General features: G+C 44.6%; 1 protein-coding gene across 4 annotated transcripts in view; it reads right to left on the reverse strand.

The window, feature by feature from the left end:
• PARN (poly(A)-specific ribonuclease) overlaps positions 1 to 19,348 on the reverse strand; it is a 690,538-nt gene that overhangs the window by 108,573 nt on the left and 562,617 nt on the right. For all 4 annotated transcript variants that reach the window (XM_069210428.1, XM_069210424.1, XM_069210427.1 and 1 more), the window contains one exon: positions 15,656 to 15,849. In XM_069210428.1, the coding sequence (XP_069066529.1) occupies positions 15,656 to 15,849 (194 nt within the window). The remainder of the gene's footprint in view (positions 1 to 15,655; positions 15,850 to 19,348) is intronic.

The raw sequence follows: 19,348 nt of genomic DNA on the forward strand, positions 1-19,348 counted from the left end.
ACAGGTGCCACCACCACCGAAGTCGGCAAGGTAGAAATGGACACCAAAATCGGAGTCATAAGTGAGGAGACAAGTGGAGAAGATGGAAGCCATGGGAGAATGTGCATCAGCGCCAATCCGACGCTAGAGTCAGAGGTCCAATGGGCACAGAGGACAAAGCTGCCAGTGAGGATCCCACCAGGGCATCTTCCACCTCCTTAGGCCCCAAAGGCACTCCAGAGGGAGGGGTAGACCCAAAAACAGCATGCAAGGACAAGTAATAGTCCCACATTTGGGCCAGAGTCGCCCTGGAGCTGGGATAAGGCAGTAGGCACGGGGTAGACTCCTGCACAAACTTGTTCTCAGAGGAACGGGAGGAGCCGTGCAGGGGCGATGAAGCCGTGGGAGGTCAGAACTGTGACCATGGGTGACCCTTACATTGAGACGTTACAGGATCTGGAGACGTTGAAGGAGACATACGCGAGTGAGTCCTGGAACGGTCGCTAGAATGAGCTGTAGAAGAAGGCCTACAAGAGTCCTGTGAAGACAAACCATGCAGTCAGGAAATTCATCCGCCGCTTCCACAACGCCTTAGGCCACAACTGTTGACAGTCGTCGCTGTTGGTATCGTGGTAGGTGCCTAACCACCACATACAAACAGAGTGGGGGTCTGTGACAGACATTTGTCGAGCACAAGACCCACAAGGTTTAAAGCCAGAGGGCACAGACACTGTTCCAACAACAAAAACTGTTGAAAGGGAAGGCCGAAAAATAAATCCATAAATAAAAATAAAAAAAAGGCCAGAGGTAACTGCTTCTCCGGATCTGCGTCGCTGCATGGAAAAGAAGAAACTGACATCAGCACGTTGGGGGAGGGATTATATGGACTCCGTCAACACCATATCCGGAGGATGACATTGATAAGGAGTTGCACAACATCCTCTACTGATGCACAGACACACTGCTGAATAATTTTTCTGGATGCAGTCTGGCGTCCGGGGAGAATTCTAAGGTAAGGAATCTGGGCTAGTTGGCTTCATCAGATAAGGATTGGATTTGGGGGGGGGGGGAGATAGGGGTATAGCACTGAAAGGGTTAAAGAACTCGAACAACGTGGAAGACTAGTGGTTTGGTTTAATGAGAGGAGGATGGCACCAGGTGTGAAGACCTGGCATCAGTGCATCTAGTGAGTTTCTAAAGTCGGTCCATCATTATATAGCAAATGTCACTACTGCCAGAGCTTCTCCCAGGTCTGCTTTGCATTCTCTTATACAAACCAAACCCCTTTTAGACAATACACCGTCCTCCATGATCAAGGTATAATTATCAGTAGTTCTATGAAATACCCCTGCATGCCAGTAGGAGGCGTCAATCGGCTCTGCATCTGTTCCTTAAGTGCAGTTGTGGAACCTATACAGGTGCGGCGCAGGCACGCTGATGTCAGTTTCTTTTCATGACTTTCCACACCAGAAGCACAGAGCCATAATTGACACTGATCACTGATTTATCAAAACTAGGGCCTTGAAAGGGTTATCTTTGCCCCTAAAAATCTGTTTGCAGATATGGAAGGATGAGTGGTTCGGTAAGGAAAATGCAGTTAGATATAGTCTCTACCATATAAAGCATTACCAAAGGAAAGTTACTTGTTCATATGATAGACATCTAGCTACAGATCAGATTCATTACCTTTGAATAGATAGCCAAGCAATACAGTCTCTGGAAGTGGGTCTGAGAACCAATATCAAACTAGGAAGTCCTACATGATTGAACAAGCAAATTGCCCATTCCTACGGTCCTGACTGTCCAAGCAGTAATGTGTAGTAAATGTGTGCAGAGAGGCCCCTGTTGCTGCCTGGCAGATGTCCAGGACCGAAAGTCCACGTGCTAATTCAGTGGTCATAGCTCTAGCTATGGTGGAATGAGCTTGCAAACAATCAGGAGGTTGCTTCTTGGCCAGTGCATAGCAGATCTTGAGGCAGAGTATGACCTAAGGAGAGATGGTTTGCTCCTGCACTGCCCAACCCTTCTTCACGCCCACATACCCCCACAAAGGGGTGGTCGCCAACCTGGAACTCACAAGTACGGTCAATGGAGAACGCCAACACTCTTTTTGGGTCCAGGCAGTCGAGTCTCTCCTCAGAAGGAAGTGGGGGGGTGTAAAAAGTAGGCAGGGTGATTGGCCTACATGAAAAGGGGTGACCTTTTGGTAGAAAAAAAGGCCCTTGTGCAAAGCACTAGTTTGTCAGGATATATTGATAGGTATGGTGGCTTAGATGACCAGCACTGCAGCTCACTCATTTAACAGTCAGATGTAATTGCCATAAGGAAGGCTGTTTTCAGTGTGAAGCCTGAGGGAACAATTGTGGAGAGGCTTGGAAGGAGCATATATCGGAAGAGTTAGAACTAAATTAAGGTCCCTTGGGGCATAACAAATGGGGAAGGAGGAAGAGATGAGTAAGACCTTTTGGAAACCTAGTACAACAGGAGACTTGAACAAAGAGGGCTGATCAAGCAATCCAGAAGGCAGAAATGGCAGATAAATAGCTCTTGACAGTGCCCAGAGCAGAGCCTTGCTGGCAAGAGAAAGAATAAAGAGTAAGACTTCCGAAAGGTAGGCAGAAAGGGGATCAACAAATTTTTCTACACACCATGCCACAAACTTCTTCCAATGGTAGGCATATACCATTTAGGTGGAGGGGATGCCTGTCTGGCAAGATGATGTTACAGACTTCCAGAGGAAGCTCATAAGTTATCAACTGCCGCCGCTCAATCTCTACGCAAGAAGGCAGAGAGTGGAAAGGTTGAGGAGAAGAATCCTCCCCTGCTGTTGCGACAGAAGATACTCCCAAAAGGGGTAGGTTGATCGGAGGACTGATGGCCATGCTCATTAGCTCAGGAGCTCCGTGCCTAGTCCAGAGCCACAAGGATGACTTAGGCCCGGTTTTTCTTGATCTTCTTTAAAACTCAGGACTGGATTGGTTTTTTAGGGGGGGGGGGGGGGGGGGGGGGGGGGGCTAAGTTCCACTCAAGAAAAGAGTCTTGAGTAAGAGCTGCCTTGGAAACTCCAGCTTGCAAAACTGCTGACATTGCATATTCTTGGTAGAGACAAATAAATCTAACCAAGGTTCTCCCCACTGCTGAAAGAAACCTTGCCATTCATTAAGTGATAGGCCTCTTCAGCTGAGTTTGTCTGCTCTGGCATTCAGAGAGCCCACCAGGTGTTGAACCACCAGGGAAATGTCCTGTTCCAGCCATGTCCAGAGATACAGAGCCATCTGACAAAGGGTCAACGACCCCACCCTGTTCGTTGCAGCACCACACAGCTGTGGTGTTGTCCGTGAACACCTGCACTAGCCTTTCCTTGATAGAGAATAGAAAGGCTTTCAATGCCAGTTGAATCGCCCGGAGCTCCATCAGGTTGATGGGGAGTCCGGATTCTGCCAGAGACCAGAGTCCTCTGATCTCCCCCCTCTTCCAATTGGTGGCACCCCACCCCAGATTTGACTCTTCTGTCACTACTGTCAGATCTAGTTGGGGAGGGGAGAGGGGTCGGTCTCCGACCCAACTGCGGTTCATTAGCCACTACTGCAGATCTTTTCCAGTTCTTGAAGAAGAGATTGAGGGCTCATAGATCTAAATAGGGTGAAGACCTTTGTCCTTTTTGGGAACCAGAAAGTAGCAGGACTGTAGCCTACTTCTGGCACAGGAACCCTCTCTATGGCTCCCTTGGCCAAGAAAGCTGTGGTTTCCTCACGGAGAAAGCAGATGATCCTCTGTCAGCCGGTTGTGAGATGATGGCACGGGGGTAGTTGTAGTCTCAAACGGGAGGGAGTAGCCCCTTCAGACAATCTGCAAAATACATCTGTTCGATTTTATGGACTGCCAGTGCGGAGGGTGATGGCAAATATTTCCACCAACTTTGTGCCCATGGTGAATAAGGGGCAGACAAGAAGGGTTTGGAGGCTGCTGCAGTTGGGGGTCAGTAGGTGGCGAGCCCTCATCCATGCAGAGACTGGGCAGCATGCATGGTATCGTGGCTGGGCAGGAATTGGCGCATTTGGATGCCTCTTCTCTAGACACTAAAGTACTGAAAGGCAGATTAGGGCAAAGGGGTGCAGAGGCTGCCTCGAGACCCAAGGACCTGGCCAAAGCAGATTTGGAAGTTCATGTGTTCCATGGTCAGTGTGGTTTCATCACCGGTGGTGGTGCAGATGATTGATTCTCTGTGTATGTAGCAAAGAGCCCCTTTTTGGCATGGTTAAACCTCCCCCAACCACCAAAATACACTTTTTGCCTGATATTGATGCAGACTTGACAGTGTGCTGGGATCCTGCTAACCAGGCCCCAGCACCAGTGTTCTTTCCCTAAAAATGTACCATTGTTCCCACAATTAGCACACCCCTGGCACACAGCTAAATCCCTTGTAGAAGGTACCCATGGTACCAAGAGCCCTGCAGCCAGGGAAGGTGCATATATTATGCCACCCTAGGGGACCACTCCCCAAGGACAGTGCCATTGCAGCTTGTATGTGTTGGGCGGGAGAAAAAGAAAGTCAAAATGGCACCCCTCTAAGGGTGCCATGCCCACCAACCACTGCCTGTTACATAGGCAAGTCACCCCCTAGCAGGCCTTTCAGCCCTAACTCAGGGTGCACTATACCACAGGTGCTGGTGGCGGGTGTTTGGGGTTAACTTTAACCCCAACCTGTGGATACTCTAACCCCCAGAGACTGCAACTGTAAGTCCTTACTCACCTCAAACCTGTACTAACTTTTCTTTCCCCCAGACCTCTGTTTGAAAATTGCACTGTCAACTTTTAAAACAAATTATTGCTATTTATTCGAACATTGTTTAACTTACCGAATTGAAACAAAGTGGTGTTGATACATATGCTTGTCACTTACTCACAAATGTACTTACCTGCAAACTGAATCTTGAAGTTCGAGAAATAAAGTAACAAATTGTAGTTTTACTATATAAAAACAATTGCCACAGAGTTAGTCAATGAGTGCGCGTATCATTTATTGCCTGTGTGCACAACAAATGTTTTGCACTACCCTCTGATAGGCCTAACACCTCGACCACACTACCACAAAAGAGAGCATTAGTATTATCTACTTTAGCCTCTGTAAAGCCTCTGGGGAGCCTCTGGGGAACCCCTGGACTCTGTGCATACTTTCATTTCGATATAGTGTATACAGAGCCAACTTTCTACAGTGTAGGATGGTGATGCCTCCTCCCGGTCTGGTGGAACTGTCACAGTGCTTCAACTTTTAGCCGGGTGTTGCAGTGGAGAAGTCAGGGGCTGATGTGGGGGTAAGCCAGGTCTCTGATGAAGGTTATGTTGGGGCGAGGGTGGAGATGGTGTCCCAGACTTCAGTTGCATATTTGAAGAGTGATCTGGAGTGGATGAGGATGCATCTGAGTTGTTTCAGGGTGTTCTCGGCTGTGGGGGATGCTGAGGCACACATGGCTGCAATAGTGGTCAGTTCTGGGGCGGCAGTAAACATGCAGCAAGTTAATGGTCCCTTTGTGGAGCGAGGCGATGCACGGCAGCAGTTATTGTGCCCAGGCATGGAGGTCTGCAATAGAGTATCTGAGGGAGTGCAGAGGACCAGGGTTCCTGGCACTGGGCAGGAGTTTGTGCGTGGATGGGCACAGATGGGCTTCCCTTTGGCATGCCTGGAAGGTGGGAGTGGCTGTTGGGGAGGCAGGACGGCAGGAGCAGAAAGAGCAGAGAAATGGAGGGTCAATAGCTAGCACTGTCAACTGGCCTGACAGAAAGCAGTACTAAATAACAGCTAGACCAATTAACATGACAAAATAAACAGAGAAAATAACAGAAAAAACAACTATAATGAAATACAATTACCGGGTGCCAGATACAATTTCAAGACGCTAGATAACAGGATGCAAGCCTGGCAGACTGTGGGACTGAACCAACGGACTTGAGGGCTGCAAGCTAGGCAGCAGCCTTGAGGTGCTGGGCAGCAGCAGGAGTGGTGTGTAGACCAGGGGTCAGAGGCTGCTCACGGGAGGTCACAGAGTGGCCTCCATAAGTAGTCCTGGGAGGTGAGAGGGGCTGTCTGGGAGGCAGAAACAAAAATGGCGGGAAAACAGAGGGTAAACAGCTAGCGCTGACAACTGGGCTGACAGAAAGCAGTAATAACAAACACCAATTAACACAAGGCAAAAAAAACAGGGAAAAAAACTAGATTGAAAAACAAGCTGTCCTTTAGTGCACGGTCAGTCTCCCCGTTGCTGGGACGGGTCTACGGCCCAATTTCAGAGCTCTTTTCACAGTGCCCTGTGTGGGGCTGGGGCTGAAAGGAACTGCTCTCTGACCCGATGCCAGCTTGGGCATGCTGCCTTGTCAGACCCCGTTCCAACCAAGTGGATTCCTAAATCAAGCATTGTGTGTGCAGTCAGCACATGCCACAGCATCCTAATCTTTAAATTTAAACCCACGCTGAGACAGCTGTATGTAATAAACGCGCTGCACTTTTGTTTACCGTGACCAAAGACAACTGACGAGGACAATTAGGAGAGGCAGGTCCCACAAGAAGAGATTATTTTTTTTCGTTTCGATTGTTTTATGTTTTCCTTTCTCTGCTTAAAACTTTTTTCCAAAGCTCACGTCTGTTGCTGGCCATCCACTTCTCAGAGAAAGTGTGCAACATCCATGACCAGGCTGAGAGAAAGTGAAGTAGGCAGTTTGCAGGCTGCTGCAAGAGTCTGAGCCTTACACAGAGCTACACAGCCGTTACCCACCTCATCCTGCCAGTCACCAGCAAAGGTAAAGTGCAGGTTGAGAGAACTCGGGTTTGGCCGATGGAACCTACTGGATAACATGCATTGGAAAAGCCATTAGATCAGTGTTTTAGAGGAAAGATGTATAGGCTTTACCAATGTTTGCTTTTGGAACCCTGCCCAACAGACAGGTCAAGGAGAGACTTGTACAAGTAGGCAGAATCTAACAAATGCATACTGCAATACTGAGTCTCCAGCACTGTTTATTTTTTGCTCCCAGTGTCCTTTAACGCTGGAAGGTCTGACGACAACAAAGTGTACATCCAGCGCTCAATTGAGTCCAACTGCTCCTGTGCAAGGACAAAGTTTGCCCACACTTGGTTACACCATAGCGGGCTGGGTGCAATGCCTGATCATAGGCTGGCTCCTTTACTTATCCATCCCCAAGCACCGCCAGTGGGGTATATTTCCAAATGGGGGATTGGCAAATGTGTTCAAGAGGTATCAGAGACATATGCACATGGCCAAAGGGTATGCCAATCCATTTGAATCTGAGAATGACAAGAATCTCTCGTTTCCATGCTAAAATCAAAATAATGGAGAGATGACCCAGCAACTCCCAAGACTCTGAGACTAACCTTTTGCAAGACAGATATTCAGGTTACCAATGTAGACGGGGAGTTGAGGGTGTACGGGGTGCTAAACTGAAACCTCTAAAGTCTGAAATCAAGGAATAACTAACCTCCCCAACACAAGAAGACTAGAAATGTTCATCCTTTGACCAGACAGTGTAGCCCCACAATGTTCTAATAGCGCAGATGGAAAATTGAGCGGTTAACAGAAATGGAACTAAAATGGTGATGTTCTTTTTATGCAGTAGAAGCCAAGATATCAGTACGTGCTCTTACTAGTCTACAAAAGCATTTCTGGGGATCAACTGTTCTTGCCTCAATAACGATTACAACTCAATATCTATTAAACCATGCATCAGGTTACTTGCCAGACAGATAACTAGTGCATGAAGAGGAAATGTATCCAAAAGAATGATATGCAAACCGAAATTCTCATTACTGGAGATCACCCAACCAGCAGTCTATTGCTCAAGAGGCCTCAAGAACTTAAAACCACTCCATATCTCGTCCCGAAAAGTAAAAACAAAGAAAAAAACACTTGGGTTATGGTTTGCCACTTACGCCTGGTTTATAGGCAAAATATCAACAGTTGCCAAGAATACCAACCACCAACTAATGAGGCTAACTAAGAAGGACCCTTCCTGACACGCTCTGGTGTTTAAGACAGAACTACTGTAACAATTTGTACCAAGGACTTAAGAATGATCTAAAAACTCATGAGACTACAGAACTATGCAGGTTCTGCCTAAAACTACGGATTTCAAGCAAGAGAGTGGTACAAAGGTGCACAAAGGCATGGATTTTTAATGAAATATCCATTTGAAAGATAATAAATTTGGTTAGCTGCAAAACACTTCTGAGCAGACTTTATATCCAGAAACTGTTTTCATTCTGGCAAGATCTCGAGTTTTAAGACATGAGTTTTTACAAGTGTACATCAAAAGTATGCACACAAAGCACCACTTATCTTTTCTGGAAACAAAAAGCGAGTGTGTATGATGAAAGGCAAAAGAAAATCATTGGTTTTAAACAAAAGTTCACATGGAAAAAGATTGTGCATAAATGGAAAGTTGTGAGCTTGTAATAAGTGTGTTAAGGTTTTTGTGAATAAAAAAGGAGAGTAAGCCTTCGGACCTCTAGCTGAATGCAGGCCAAAGCAGGATGCCTATAAGCTGTGTCCATTCCTTTATTGTGCAGTCAAACGCCCTGTGAAGGGTGGTGGTGTCCCACTACTTATGCTTTAAAAAAATGCATATAAATTTACTGGCTAAACGTGTAAATTGTTATTGTTAAGATAAGATGAACACTAACTGCTCCAGGGGAAAATAACATATAAAATTAACTGGAAAAAAGTTAAACAGCAAAAGCAAAACCCAAAACCCCATGAAATTCTCGATTTGTGGCCAGCTGTACAAACCATTACAGACGACTTCGTACAGTGCTCACTACCTCAAATATTCCAGCTAGTGTTAGTTGCCAATAATGTTCTTCCAAGTCTAGCCTAAGTGAACAAATATATGCCAGTGAGATTACCAGGGTGAGTTTTTTTAAGGACTAATGGCATGGACTTGTAGAAACTAAATTACCATCAAGCCAATGATTTATTACTTTGACAGCTTTCACCACCACCTTCCTAAAATTAAAAATTGATTGAAAAGAACTGACCACCTAGAGAACTCAAATGAGATTTGTAATGCTTCTTGGCCATATAAAGCATGGACGATGAGGGATACTTAAAATGGGTGTGTTTGGGGGCAGCGGCTATAGGATGAACACCCATGCCCTCAAAGATGCATGAAATGGGTATGCCTTTGGAAATGTACAGAAGTTGCCTTTGAAATTGTGAACTTAGTGCCCTGTCCATAACAAGTAAGCCACACTCTGGACTAGGTCAAAAATGCAAACATTTTACCTGGCAACAGTAGTCTTTAAAGGCATCTTTTAGACCATAACCTCCTCATACCTGATAAACCAACGACCAGATTGCCTAAACCACCAAAACCTACACTTACATTGCTTACTAGCAAAATGCATTCAAACTACACAATATGAAAATAGAAGACGCGAATGGTCATGCAAGAATAATTTGCTGCCTGTAGTTAAAGATCCTCAATTTCAACAATGGTGGAGAGAGTTGGAGAAACCAATATTCACAGATAGCATACCTTGGTCATGTGAGAAATGTTCACGCATTTGCTGACATGTTCCCTTATCAAGACAACGAACTAGGCCACAATGATTTAGGTACTTTGTAAGTCAAGGGGAACCAAATGAAAGCAAATATATAAATCCTTGCTCAGTTCACTTGTGAAGTCTATTTTAGAAACAGCAGGACCCTGCCAATTCAGAAGGTAAATGGTGACAATTAGAAAGCTCTTTAGCGTCCAGTGGCGTAGCGTGGGGGGTGCAGGGGGGGCCGGCTGCACCGGGCGCAACATCTGGGGAGGGGGGGGGGGGGGGGGAGGCGCGCTCGCACTCTTGAGTGCTAAAATCCACGGGTTAGGGGGCGCAAATTACTTGCCTTGCCCCGGGTGCTGACAACCCACGCTACGCCACTGTTAGCGTCAAAGATAATACCATGAATGCAAAAAAAGTCTTACTTTGAGCATACTGTGAAGAGGAAAACGGAAAAAATTGAAAATCGAAACAATGATTTGCCCTAGATCATAAAATGTAGTCAAAGTAAGGCAAGAATTTAAGCCCGAATTTCTGGTTTCAAGGTGTACCACTCAGCCACAAAGAGACCTGTTCAGCCTATATGAGGAACACACGAGATAGGTGTTTTGCAGAGCTCTTAAACTGAACCAATATTCATGAAATGAGTTATGCTGAATGAGTTATTGTACATCAACGGCATCAATACTCACTGTGAAACTGCTCATTCACAAGCCTGTCCAATTTGGCTGCAAGCGATTCAGCTTGCCAAGGAGAGGCCCCTGATTCTAGATAGTGATGCAGGTTTTGAATTGACCAACTGATGCAAAACAATGGAAACATTTAATACAGTGTCCCGCCATTTAAGTCAAATAATAACAGAGGAACGGAAAAAAGGAATTTAACAATATTCATAAATCTTTTGGTTTCTATCTCCACTGTAATAGAAAAAACACGCTTAGAAATTAAAATAAAAGTGTTATAATCCTGTTTTAGAAATAAAGTAAGGAAAGGTTGATTTGGTGTCTCAAACCTCAAAACACAGGTCAACCTGACTAGAAGCTAGTCCCAACTGAAAAACAGGTAACAATTGCCCGCTAAAGATTTATAGACGGCAGAAGTACAGACAATCCCTTTCAAACAATAACTATAGCATACAACTACTTTAAAGCAAAAGGCAATCTGACTGAGTTTCAGGGCCCTAACAAGATGGGTAGGAGACGAAAAAGGACACCCGAGTAAAGTGGGGAGTCATGAATAGCCATATGTGAAATTTACAGCTTCACTGGTAGTGCCACGCTCTGAAGGTCTTGGGCAAGCCTGAGCGATTACTTTGAAAGTCTAATTCATAGGGTTGATACACTAGATAATTGTTTTCAGGGTAAAGTAGAAACTCTAAATACAAGCGCTACGTCTAAAACATTGCATGACTGATTTTCATATTTTTGAACGGGTGTGGGGGGGTTGTTCCGAGTGATATATTTGCAGCATTCAAAAGCTGTTTCGTTCAAGTTCATCCCTCTTCACTTGCGTTCCCTTTATTAGCTTCCAGTGAAGCAAGATTTAGGCTTCACTTTGTCCATCATGTCCTGTATGGAACTGCTGCTTAATTTATTCAGGAAAACAATATGTTGTCATTTGCAGGCTTTTGCCCAGCACAAACTGTTCTGCCAATCGTTTGTGGTTGAAATACGAATTAGGAAAAACATACCATTCCTGGTGCAAACACTTTGTAATGCTGTCCCCATGCAAAGAGTATTTTGACCACATCATCCTCTTTATGCATGTTGTCTTACTCCAAGCTGTATAGGCTCGAAAGCCTACTACCAATTAAGCATATTAGGTGATGTGCATCTCTGTAATGAGAAGGGGTGTGGTCTAATGACATCAACACCCTATATCAGGTGTGCATAATTATTAGGCAACTTCCTTTCCTTTGGCAAAATGGGTCAAAAGAAGGACTTGACAGGCTCAGAAAAGTCAAAAATAGTGAGATATCTTGCAGAGGGATGCAGCACTCTTAAAATTGCAAAGCTTCTGAAGCGTGATCATCGAACAATCAAGCGTTTCATTCAAAATAGTCAACAGGGTCGCAAGAAGCGTGTGGAAAAACCAAGGCGCAAAATAACTGCCCATGAACTGAGAAAAGTCAAGCGTGCAGCTGCCACGATGCCACTTGCCACCAGTTTGGCCATATTTCAGAACTGCAACATCACTGGAGTGCCCAAAAGCACAAGGTGTGCAATACTCAGAGACATGGCCAAGGTAAGAAAGGCTGAAAGACGACCACCACTGAACAAGACACACAAGCTGAAACGTCAAGACTGGGCCAAGAAATATCTCAAGACTGATTTTTCTAAGGTTTTATGGACTGATGAAATGAGAGTGAGTCTTGATGGGCCAGATGGATGGGCCCGTGGCTGGATTGGTAAAGGGCAGAGAGCTCCAGTCCGACTCAGACGCCAGCAAGGTGGAGGTGGAGTACTGGTTTGGGCTGGTATCATCAAAGATGAGCTTGTGGGGCCTTTTCGGGTTGAGGATGGAGTCAAGCTCAACTCCCAGTCCTACTGCCAGTTCCTGGAAGACACCTTCTTCAAGCAGTGGTACAGGAAGAAGTCTGCATCCTTCAAGAAAAACATGATTTTCATGCAGGACAATGCTCCATCACACGCGTCCAAGTACTCCACAGCGTGACTGGCAAGAAAGGGTATAAAAGAAGGAAATCTAATGACATGGCCTCCTTGTTCACCTGATCTGAACCCCATTGAGAACCTGTGGTCCATCGTCAAATGTGAGATTTACAAGGAGGGAAAACAGTACACCTCTCTGAACAGTGTCTGGGAGGCTGTGGTTGCTGCTGCACGCAATGTTGATGGTGAACAGATCAAAACACTGACAGAATCCATGGATGGCAGGCTTTTGAGTGTCCTTGCAAAGAAAGGTGGCTATATTGGTCACTGATTTGTTTTTGTTTTGTTTTTGAATGTCAGAAATGTATATTTGTGAATGTTGAGATGTTATATTGGTTTCACTGGTAATAAAAAATAATTGAAATGGGTATATATTTGTTTTTGGTTAAGTTGCCTAATAATTATGCACAGTAATAGTCACCTGCACACACAGATATCCCCCTAACATAGCTAAAACTAAAAACAAACTAAAAACTACTTCCAAAAATATTCAGCTTTGATATTAATGAGTTTTTTGGGTTCATTGAGAACATGGTTGTTGTTCAATAATAAAATTAATCCTCAAAAATACAACTTGCCTAATAATTCTGCACTCCCTGTATATATATATATTTTAATTAGGTGGATTATCATTGTGTGGTTCCACCTTCCCCTTCCACCTTGCTTACTTTTTGGAGTATGTTGGTACAGCATGGCCTCGTAGCTACTGTGTACCTTCACTTAGGCTTTGGAGCTTAAAACTGACTCAGATGGCAGGCTGTGACCCAGAAGCAATTTGGCCCGCCTCCAAGCCATGGCTGTGCGGGTCAAAGAGGGAGGTGGAGGCGAGGTGAGAACAATTACAATAAAATAGCTAAGGCAAATTACCAGTGGCGCCAACGCATTTTAAAGGCCATGGGGCGGGTGGAGGGGGCATGGTGGGAGCATGTGCAGGGAAGAGCATGCAGTGGTACTTGGGGGTGGTTGGAGGAAGACGGGAGGGTTGGATTAATAATTAAAAAAATAAATAAATAATAAAACGTACCTGGTGCTGCCGGGCGCCTCGTGCTCCTCTTCCTGGTCCTAAGCAGCTTCAGAGACTTCCTGTCCAATCCCGGCTATTAGCAAACATGAGAGCAGCACGGGGATTGGCCTGAGTGTGCTGGTTTACCTCTCTCAGGCACAGGCAGAGTCTGCAATGTTTCTCCAACCCCGCTGTCAAACACAGCCGGGTTAGAGAGACCTAACTGCGCAAGTCTGTTTGGCCGGCCTGAGGCAGCGGCCAAACATAGACATAGTTAAGTGCACTCCAGTCCCCCCTCTCTCTCTCTCTCTCCTTCCAAGGCCCAGCCTCGACACTCCATGCACAGGCTGGTTCAGCCTGCAGCTGAAAAATAAAACAATTGTGAAATATTGTTTTATTTTTAAGCTGCAGGCTCTGAGTCAGTGGGGGATGCTCCTCCACCACTGCGGAGGAGCTGTGGCTGCAAAGTAGTCAAACACTAGTTAAAAAAAAAAAAAAAAAAAAAAAAAAAAAAGGTCTGCTCATCGGCATCTACTGATTGCAGGCTGGCTTGGACGGAACTGGAGGAAAATCTTCACTTTTAAGCCTTATAAATGTGTTTGTTGCAGGAGAGATAGCAGCGGACTAGGTAAACCTTGCATTGAGAGATGGAATACTGTTTGCTCTGATGTTTGCACCTCTGTTCATTCAGGGCTTATATTTGGAACAATCTTCCTAAAGACAGTTTCAGCACCGTGTTCACACGATTCACCTTCTGCCTCATCTCTTGAATAAAGGAAACTATAATGTAGCATTAGACTACCTTCCTATCTCGTTCTGATGCTTGCACAACAAAGCGAACCATACCTCTGCGCACATGGCTACTTAGACAGGTTACAAAAGGCAATATGAAGTAGTTCACATGTAATTTCAATTGGCAGTCTTTATGTCACCAATTTAAATTTACAATGGAACACGGATACTCGATTGTTTTTTTTGTTTTAGTGTGATACGCATGTATTTCTGCCCTTCCCATCTCACAGCAAAGGTGGATGCTTGTAGAAGCAAACCTCTCTGATGGGGGCTCCGGCAAACCCAGTCACAAATAACGTTCCTCATTACAATTTAAGAGGGAAATGATCACTTTTAACCTGGAACTAAAATTGATTTGTAGTTGATTGCTCTACGTAACGCAAACAGACTTAAAATAAATTGGAATGCACGCTGCATAATTACTAGATGTTATGTTTAATTTAAGCTTTTTTTTATCCTTCTCTTGCAAGTTGAGTAAAAACGTTCACAAAAGATACTGATAAATGAAGTTAAACAGTAACCTACATGAGCCAGGACTTCCACTAATAACTTGCATACACAAACGAGTAACTCAGTCCAGTGAGTCCATTGTGAGGTAACTTTTTTTTTTTTTTTTTTTTTTTTTAATTTCATTACAATTCTTGTCTCAAGAAAGATTTTAGTGATCAAAGTTCGGTCCATTAAATATATTGCCTTCAAAATAGGAGCAAGCTCACAATGGACTTAAAAGACAACCACATCAAAGGCATCTACAGAAAGACATATTGAGATAAACCTAATGTTGCCATGGACTTCAGTGGAAAATATTTTACTACCTAACAAACCCTCCTCTGGGGCAAACCTAAGAATCTGTTCTAATTAACTTCTTTCAGAAAATAAGAGTTTTTCGGACGATCCTAAACCCAAATGTTTGTTCTTCCTGAACATCACTACTTGTACATGGACTGATTACTGGTTTTCCTAAAACACACCTCAAACCTGGTTGAAGGATTAATGCAGCACTGTAGAACAAAACAAAATGGTTGATACAGAAACGGTGTCCAATAAAGGAACATAACGATATGGGTGGCAGGAGTGTTGAAGGAGGCAAAGTGGGCAGCTCCAGATGTGTCGTCAGAAAATCTTAAGGTCCGATCCTTTTTTTGTTAAATTAAGCAATGGTTAATGCCTTCTGTAGAAATACACTACACACTTTCATAGCTTCTGGTTCATTTTGACAAAATATTTTTTTGGCTTTCTATATATAATACAGAGTTGAACATTTGCATCCCTAAAGGGAACTGCTCCATAAATTAAGCCATGCCTGTTACCCATCCTTGACAGAACTGATCAACGTAACTTTGATTCAAGACTGTTCTATAAACTATCAATAAGGAGGTTCTGGAGAAGGGAATGTACTGTAAAGTGGATCCAAAGTAGAAATAGAAGCTTATTATATATAATGCATTCTATATATATACAGCCAAAGGTATTAATCTCTTTGGGATTGCTAGTGCTGAAATATCACAGTTGCAAAAATATTTAGCACAAGGGAATCCAAATTCCCAGCCAACAAAGCCTACACAACAATGATTGAACATTAAACTTTAATTTTGCTGGAGCCCGTCATAATAAAATGGTGCATCTGGTTAACACATAGGAAACCTCAGACAGTACCTTCTGGATTTGGATCCTTTTTCATTTTTTTGTGTTTTCTGGCTCTCTTCCTTTTTTCTGGAGCAGATTCACCACCATCGGCTGTTGAGTCAAGCTCGCCATCTTGGATTTCTCCCTCGTTCAACTCATCAGAAGCAGATTCCTCTTGAATAGGGCTCATGCTTCTCTTTCCGGTAACACTGGAGGCAGTAAAACTGGAACCAAGTTAACAATGTAGTGTTTAAATATAAGACAGTAGGATGCAAAATTGTCAAATTCGTCTGATCTCAGATAAAGTACCATATGCAATGATCAGTAATCCCACACCCAGAGCGAGGACTTGGTGTTTGACCTTGAGCAATCTCAGGCACCACTGGTGGCATTTCTAAGGCTTGACATCTACTAATGTCGATGAGGCTTGGATTATGAAACTCAAGGTCCCAGTAAAGACCATGTCTTACTTTGTGTGGAGGAAAACACCAAGGATGTACGATAGTGAAAGAGATAGCATCTTCTATTCCTACATAATTTTCTCTTCAACACCCCTCACAAAGAAGTCAGTACACATTGTTTTATTCATAATCAGTGCCAAGGTTTACTTAAAAATAAAGGAACCTAAAAGATATCACCTTTGTGCATCGCCATGGCCGTTTCTTACATAGGTAATTGATACCAGGAATGAAAGCCATAAGGGACCCTTGAGATTGACAAAAAGTATATTTTAATGCACTTATTCAAATTTAAGCACAAAGGGTCGTTTTTTGAAAATAGTAATGAGAAAAAGGTTGTCATGCAAGATCGTTCCTTAAAGCGGCAGAGGCAATTTATATAGAGCAACATTTTCAAAAGTGGCACAACCCTGAACAAGCCACAGTAGTCAGCAGGATTTGAGGGTGGTGACAGCTTAAAAAACCTTATGAACCACAAGAAAAGGCAGATAAGGGGGCATACAGCACACTCAAAATGGGGTATTGTAAGCACTCAAGACTGAAACGGCATTTGCACAGCGACAATGTAGCAGGGGAGCTCAAAAGATATTTGACAAAGACATGAAGCTCCAAAGAAATTTGATGAAGATGTGAAGAAGCTGAAGCAGAGGTCCTGGAAGGAGCTCTAAAAATACAAAAATACGGGGGCTCCGGCCTGAGTAAAACACATGGAAAAGGAGGCAGAAAAAACATTTAAAAAAAAAAAAAAAGATCAAAAGTTGTTTGAGGGAACCTGAAAAAGGAGGAGCGGGAGGTGCATTGGGGCTGAGGATCTGAGTGGTGAAATCCAGAGTACGAAGAAATGCACTAAAAACTGGAATACATGGAGCACTCTGCCAGGGTAAAATGTAACTGAGGATTTGGAGCAATAGGCACTTCAGAAAAGCTAAGCGGGAAGGCAGCGGAGGTCAACAGACCAAAAACGAAACATGCAATAAGAACAAGTTACTTACCTTCGGTAACGCCTCTTCTGGTGGATACATTAGCTACCTGTGGATTCCTCACCTAAAGAATTTTCCCCACGCGCCAGCATTCAACGGAATTTTTTTTCTATCTCTGCAGACGTCAGTTATCACCATTGTTTACGTGCCTTTGAGGCGAACAGAACATTGACACTACAGATGTTATATGAACACATAAATCAAACTTTTATACCAACATTTATTTCCACTAAAATGAAACATAACCAAAAGAAATAAACAATCCACTGTGTACAATCCTACAATACGAAATATAGGCATAAATATATACATATACACGTCTTTTGAAAAAAATATATATATGCATAAACAAATATATATACACATATATAAATCATTGCATCAGTGTATACAAATGTACAACATACGGGTGCTCATCCAAGGAATTCTTGGAAAGACCAGTCAGGCAACGGGGAGGCGGGTGGGACCATGAGGAATCCACAGGTAGCTAATGTATCCACCAGAAAAGGCGTTACCGAAAGTAAGTAACTTGTTCTTCTGATGGCTACAACTACCTGTGGATTGCTCACCTAAAGAATAGAGTCCCAAAGCAGTACCGCACTCGGTGGTGGATGCCTGAATGGTCAAACCAAGAAATCCTGCAGCACTGAGCGTGCAAAATGGTCATCCCTCCTAACTTCAGAGTCCAAACAATAATGCTTGGCAAAAGTGTGGAGGAATGCCCAAGTTGCCGCCTTGCAGATGTCAACCACAGGAACACCTCTAGCTAAGGCCGATGAAGCTGCCTTAGCCCTGGTGGAATGGGCTCGTAGCCCCACAGGAGGTTCCTTCTTTGCTAAAGAATAACACAATTTGATGCAAAGAATGACCCACCTGGAAAGCGTTCTCTTGTGGACAGCTTTGCCTCTCCTCTTCCCCACGTAACTGACGAAGAGCTGATCGTCCTGTCTGAACTCCCTTGTCCTGTCGACGAAGAAGCTCAACGCTCTTCTTGGGTCAAGTCGCTGAAGCCTCTCCTCCTCCTCCTTGGATGGATGAGGTGGAGGATGGATGGATGAGGTGGAGGATAGACGGAAGAAAGTGATGGACTGTCCTAAATGAAAGGGTGTAACAACCTTCGGTAAGAAAGCCGCCTTGGTCCCTAACACCACTTTGTACCCGTAAAAGGAAGTATATGGGGGTTCCACACTAAGAGCCTGGAGCTCCACTCACTCTTCTAGCAGATGTAACGGCAACCAGAAAAACAGTTTTTAAAACCAAAAGCCTCAAGGGACAAGAATGCATCGGTTCAAACGGTGAACCCATAAGAAAGGTAGACACTAAAATTCAGATCCCACTGTGGTATAACGAATGAAGTGGGCAGAAACTTGTTATTGAGACCCTTAATGAACCTCAAAACAATTGGGGACCTAAACAAGGTGGGTTGGTCTGGACGCCACAGAAATGCCGACAGCGCGGATAAATAACCCTTAACAGTGGCAATTGTACAACCCCTCTGTGCCAAGGATAACACAAACAACAATATGTCAGACAAGTGGGCACGCAAGGGATCAATTTGATTCTCTCCACATCAAATCACAAATTTAGCCCACGTGCTTGCATAGATAGATTTGGTGGAGTGTCGCCTGGCCGAAAATATAACGTCCACCACCTCAGGTGGGAGAGAAAAAGTACTCAGATTGCCCCGTTCAATCTCCAGGCATGTAGGTGCAGGCTCTGGAGGTGGGGGTGTAGAACCTGCCCCTGCGACTGCGAGAGGAGGTCTGCCCTGTAAGGGAGACGGAGCAGAGGGCACAGAGAGAGTTGGAGGAGGTCCGAATACCACACCCTTCTTGGCCAATCCGGAGCTATTAAGATGACTTGGGCCCAGTCTTGGCGGATCTTCCTCAGGACCCGAGGAATCAAGGGTATTGGGAGGGGATTGGGGGGGTGGGGGGGGCAGGGGGGGGAACGCGTAAATCAACTGACCCTTCCAGGACATCTGAAACTTGTCCCCCAAAGCTCCTGGAGGCTGCAGAATGACAGGCAGTGCACGTTTTTCCGAGTGCCAAACAGATCTATCTGTGTTGTACCCCCACACCTAGAAGATGTAAAGGACCAGGTCTGGATGAAGACGCCACTCGTGATCGGTCGAGATGCGCCGACTGAGACTGTCCGCAAGCACGTTCTGAACTCCAGCCAAATGGTTTGCTACCAAGCAAATCCGATGGTCCTGAACCCAGGACCAGAGCCGTAGAGCTTCTCTGCAGAGAAGATACAACCCCCACTCCCCCCTGCTTGTTTAT

Source organism: Pleurodeles waltl, chromosome 10, assembly GCF_031143425.1.
Source record: "Pleurodeles waltl isolate 20211129_DDA chromosome 10, aPleWal1.hap1.20221129, whole genome shotgun sequence".
Lineage (NCBI taxonomy): Eukaryota > Metazoa > Chordata > Amphibia > Caudata > Salamandridae > Pleurodeles > Pleurodeles waltl.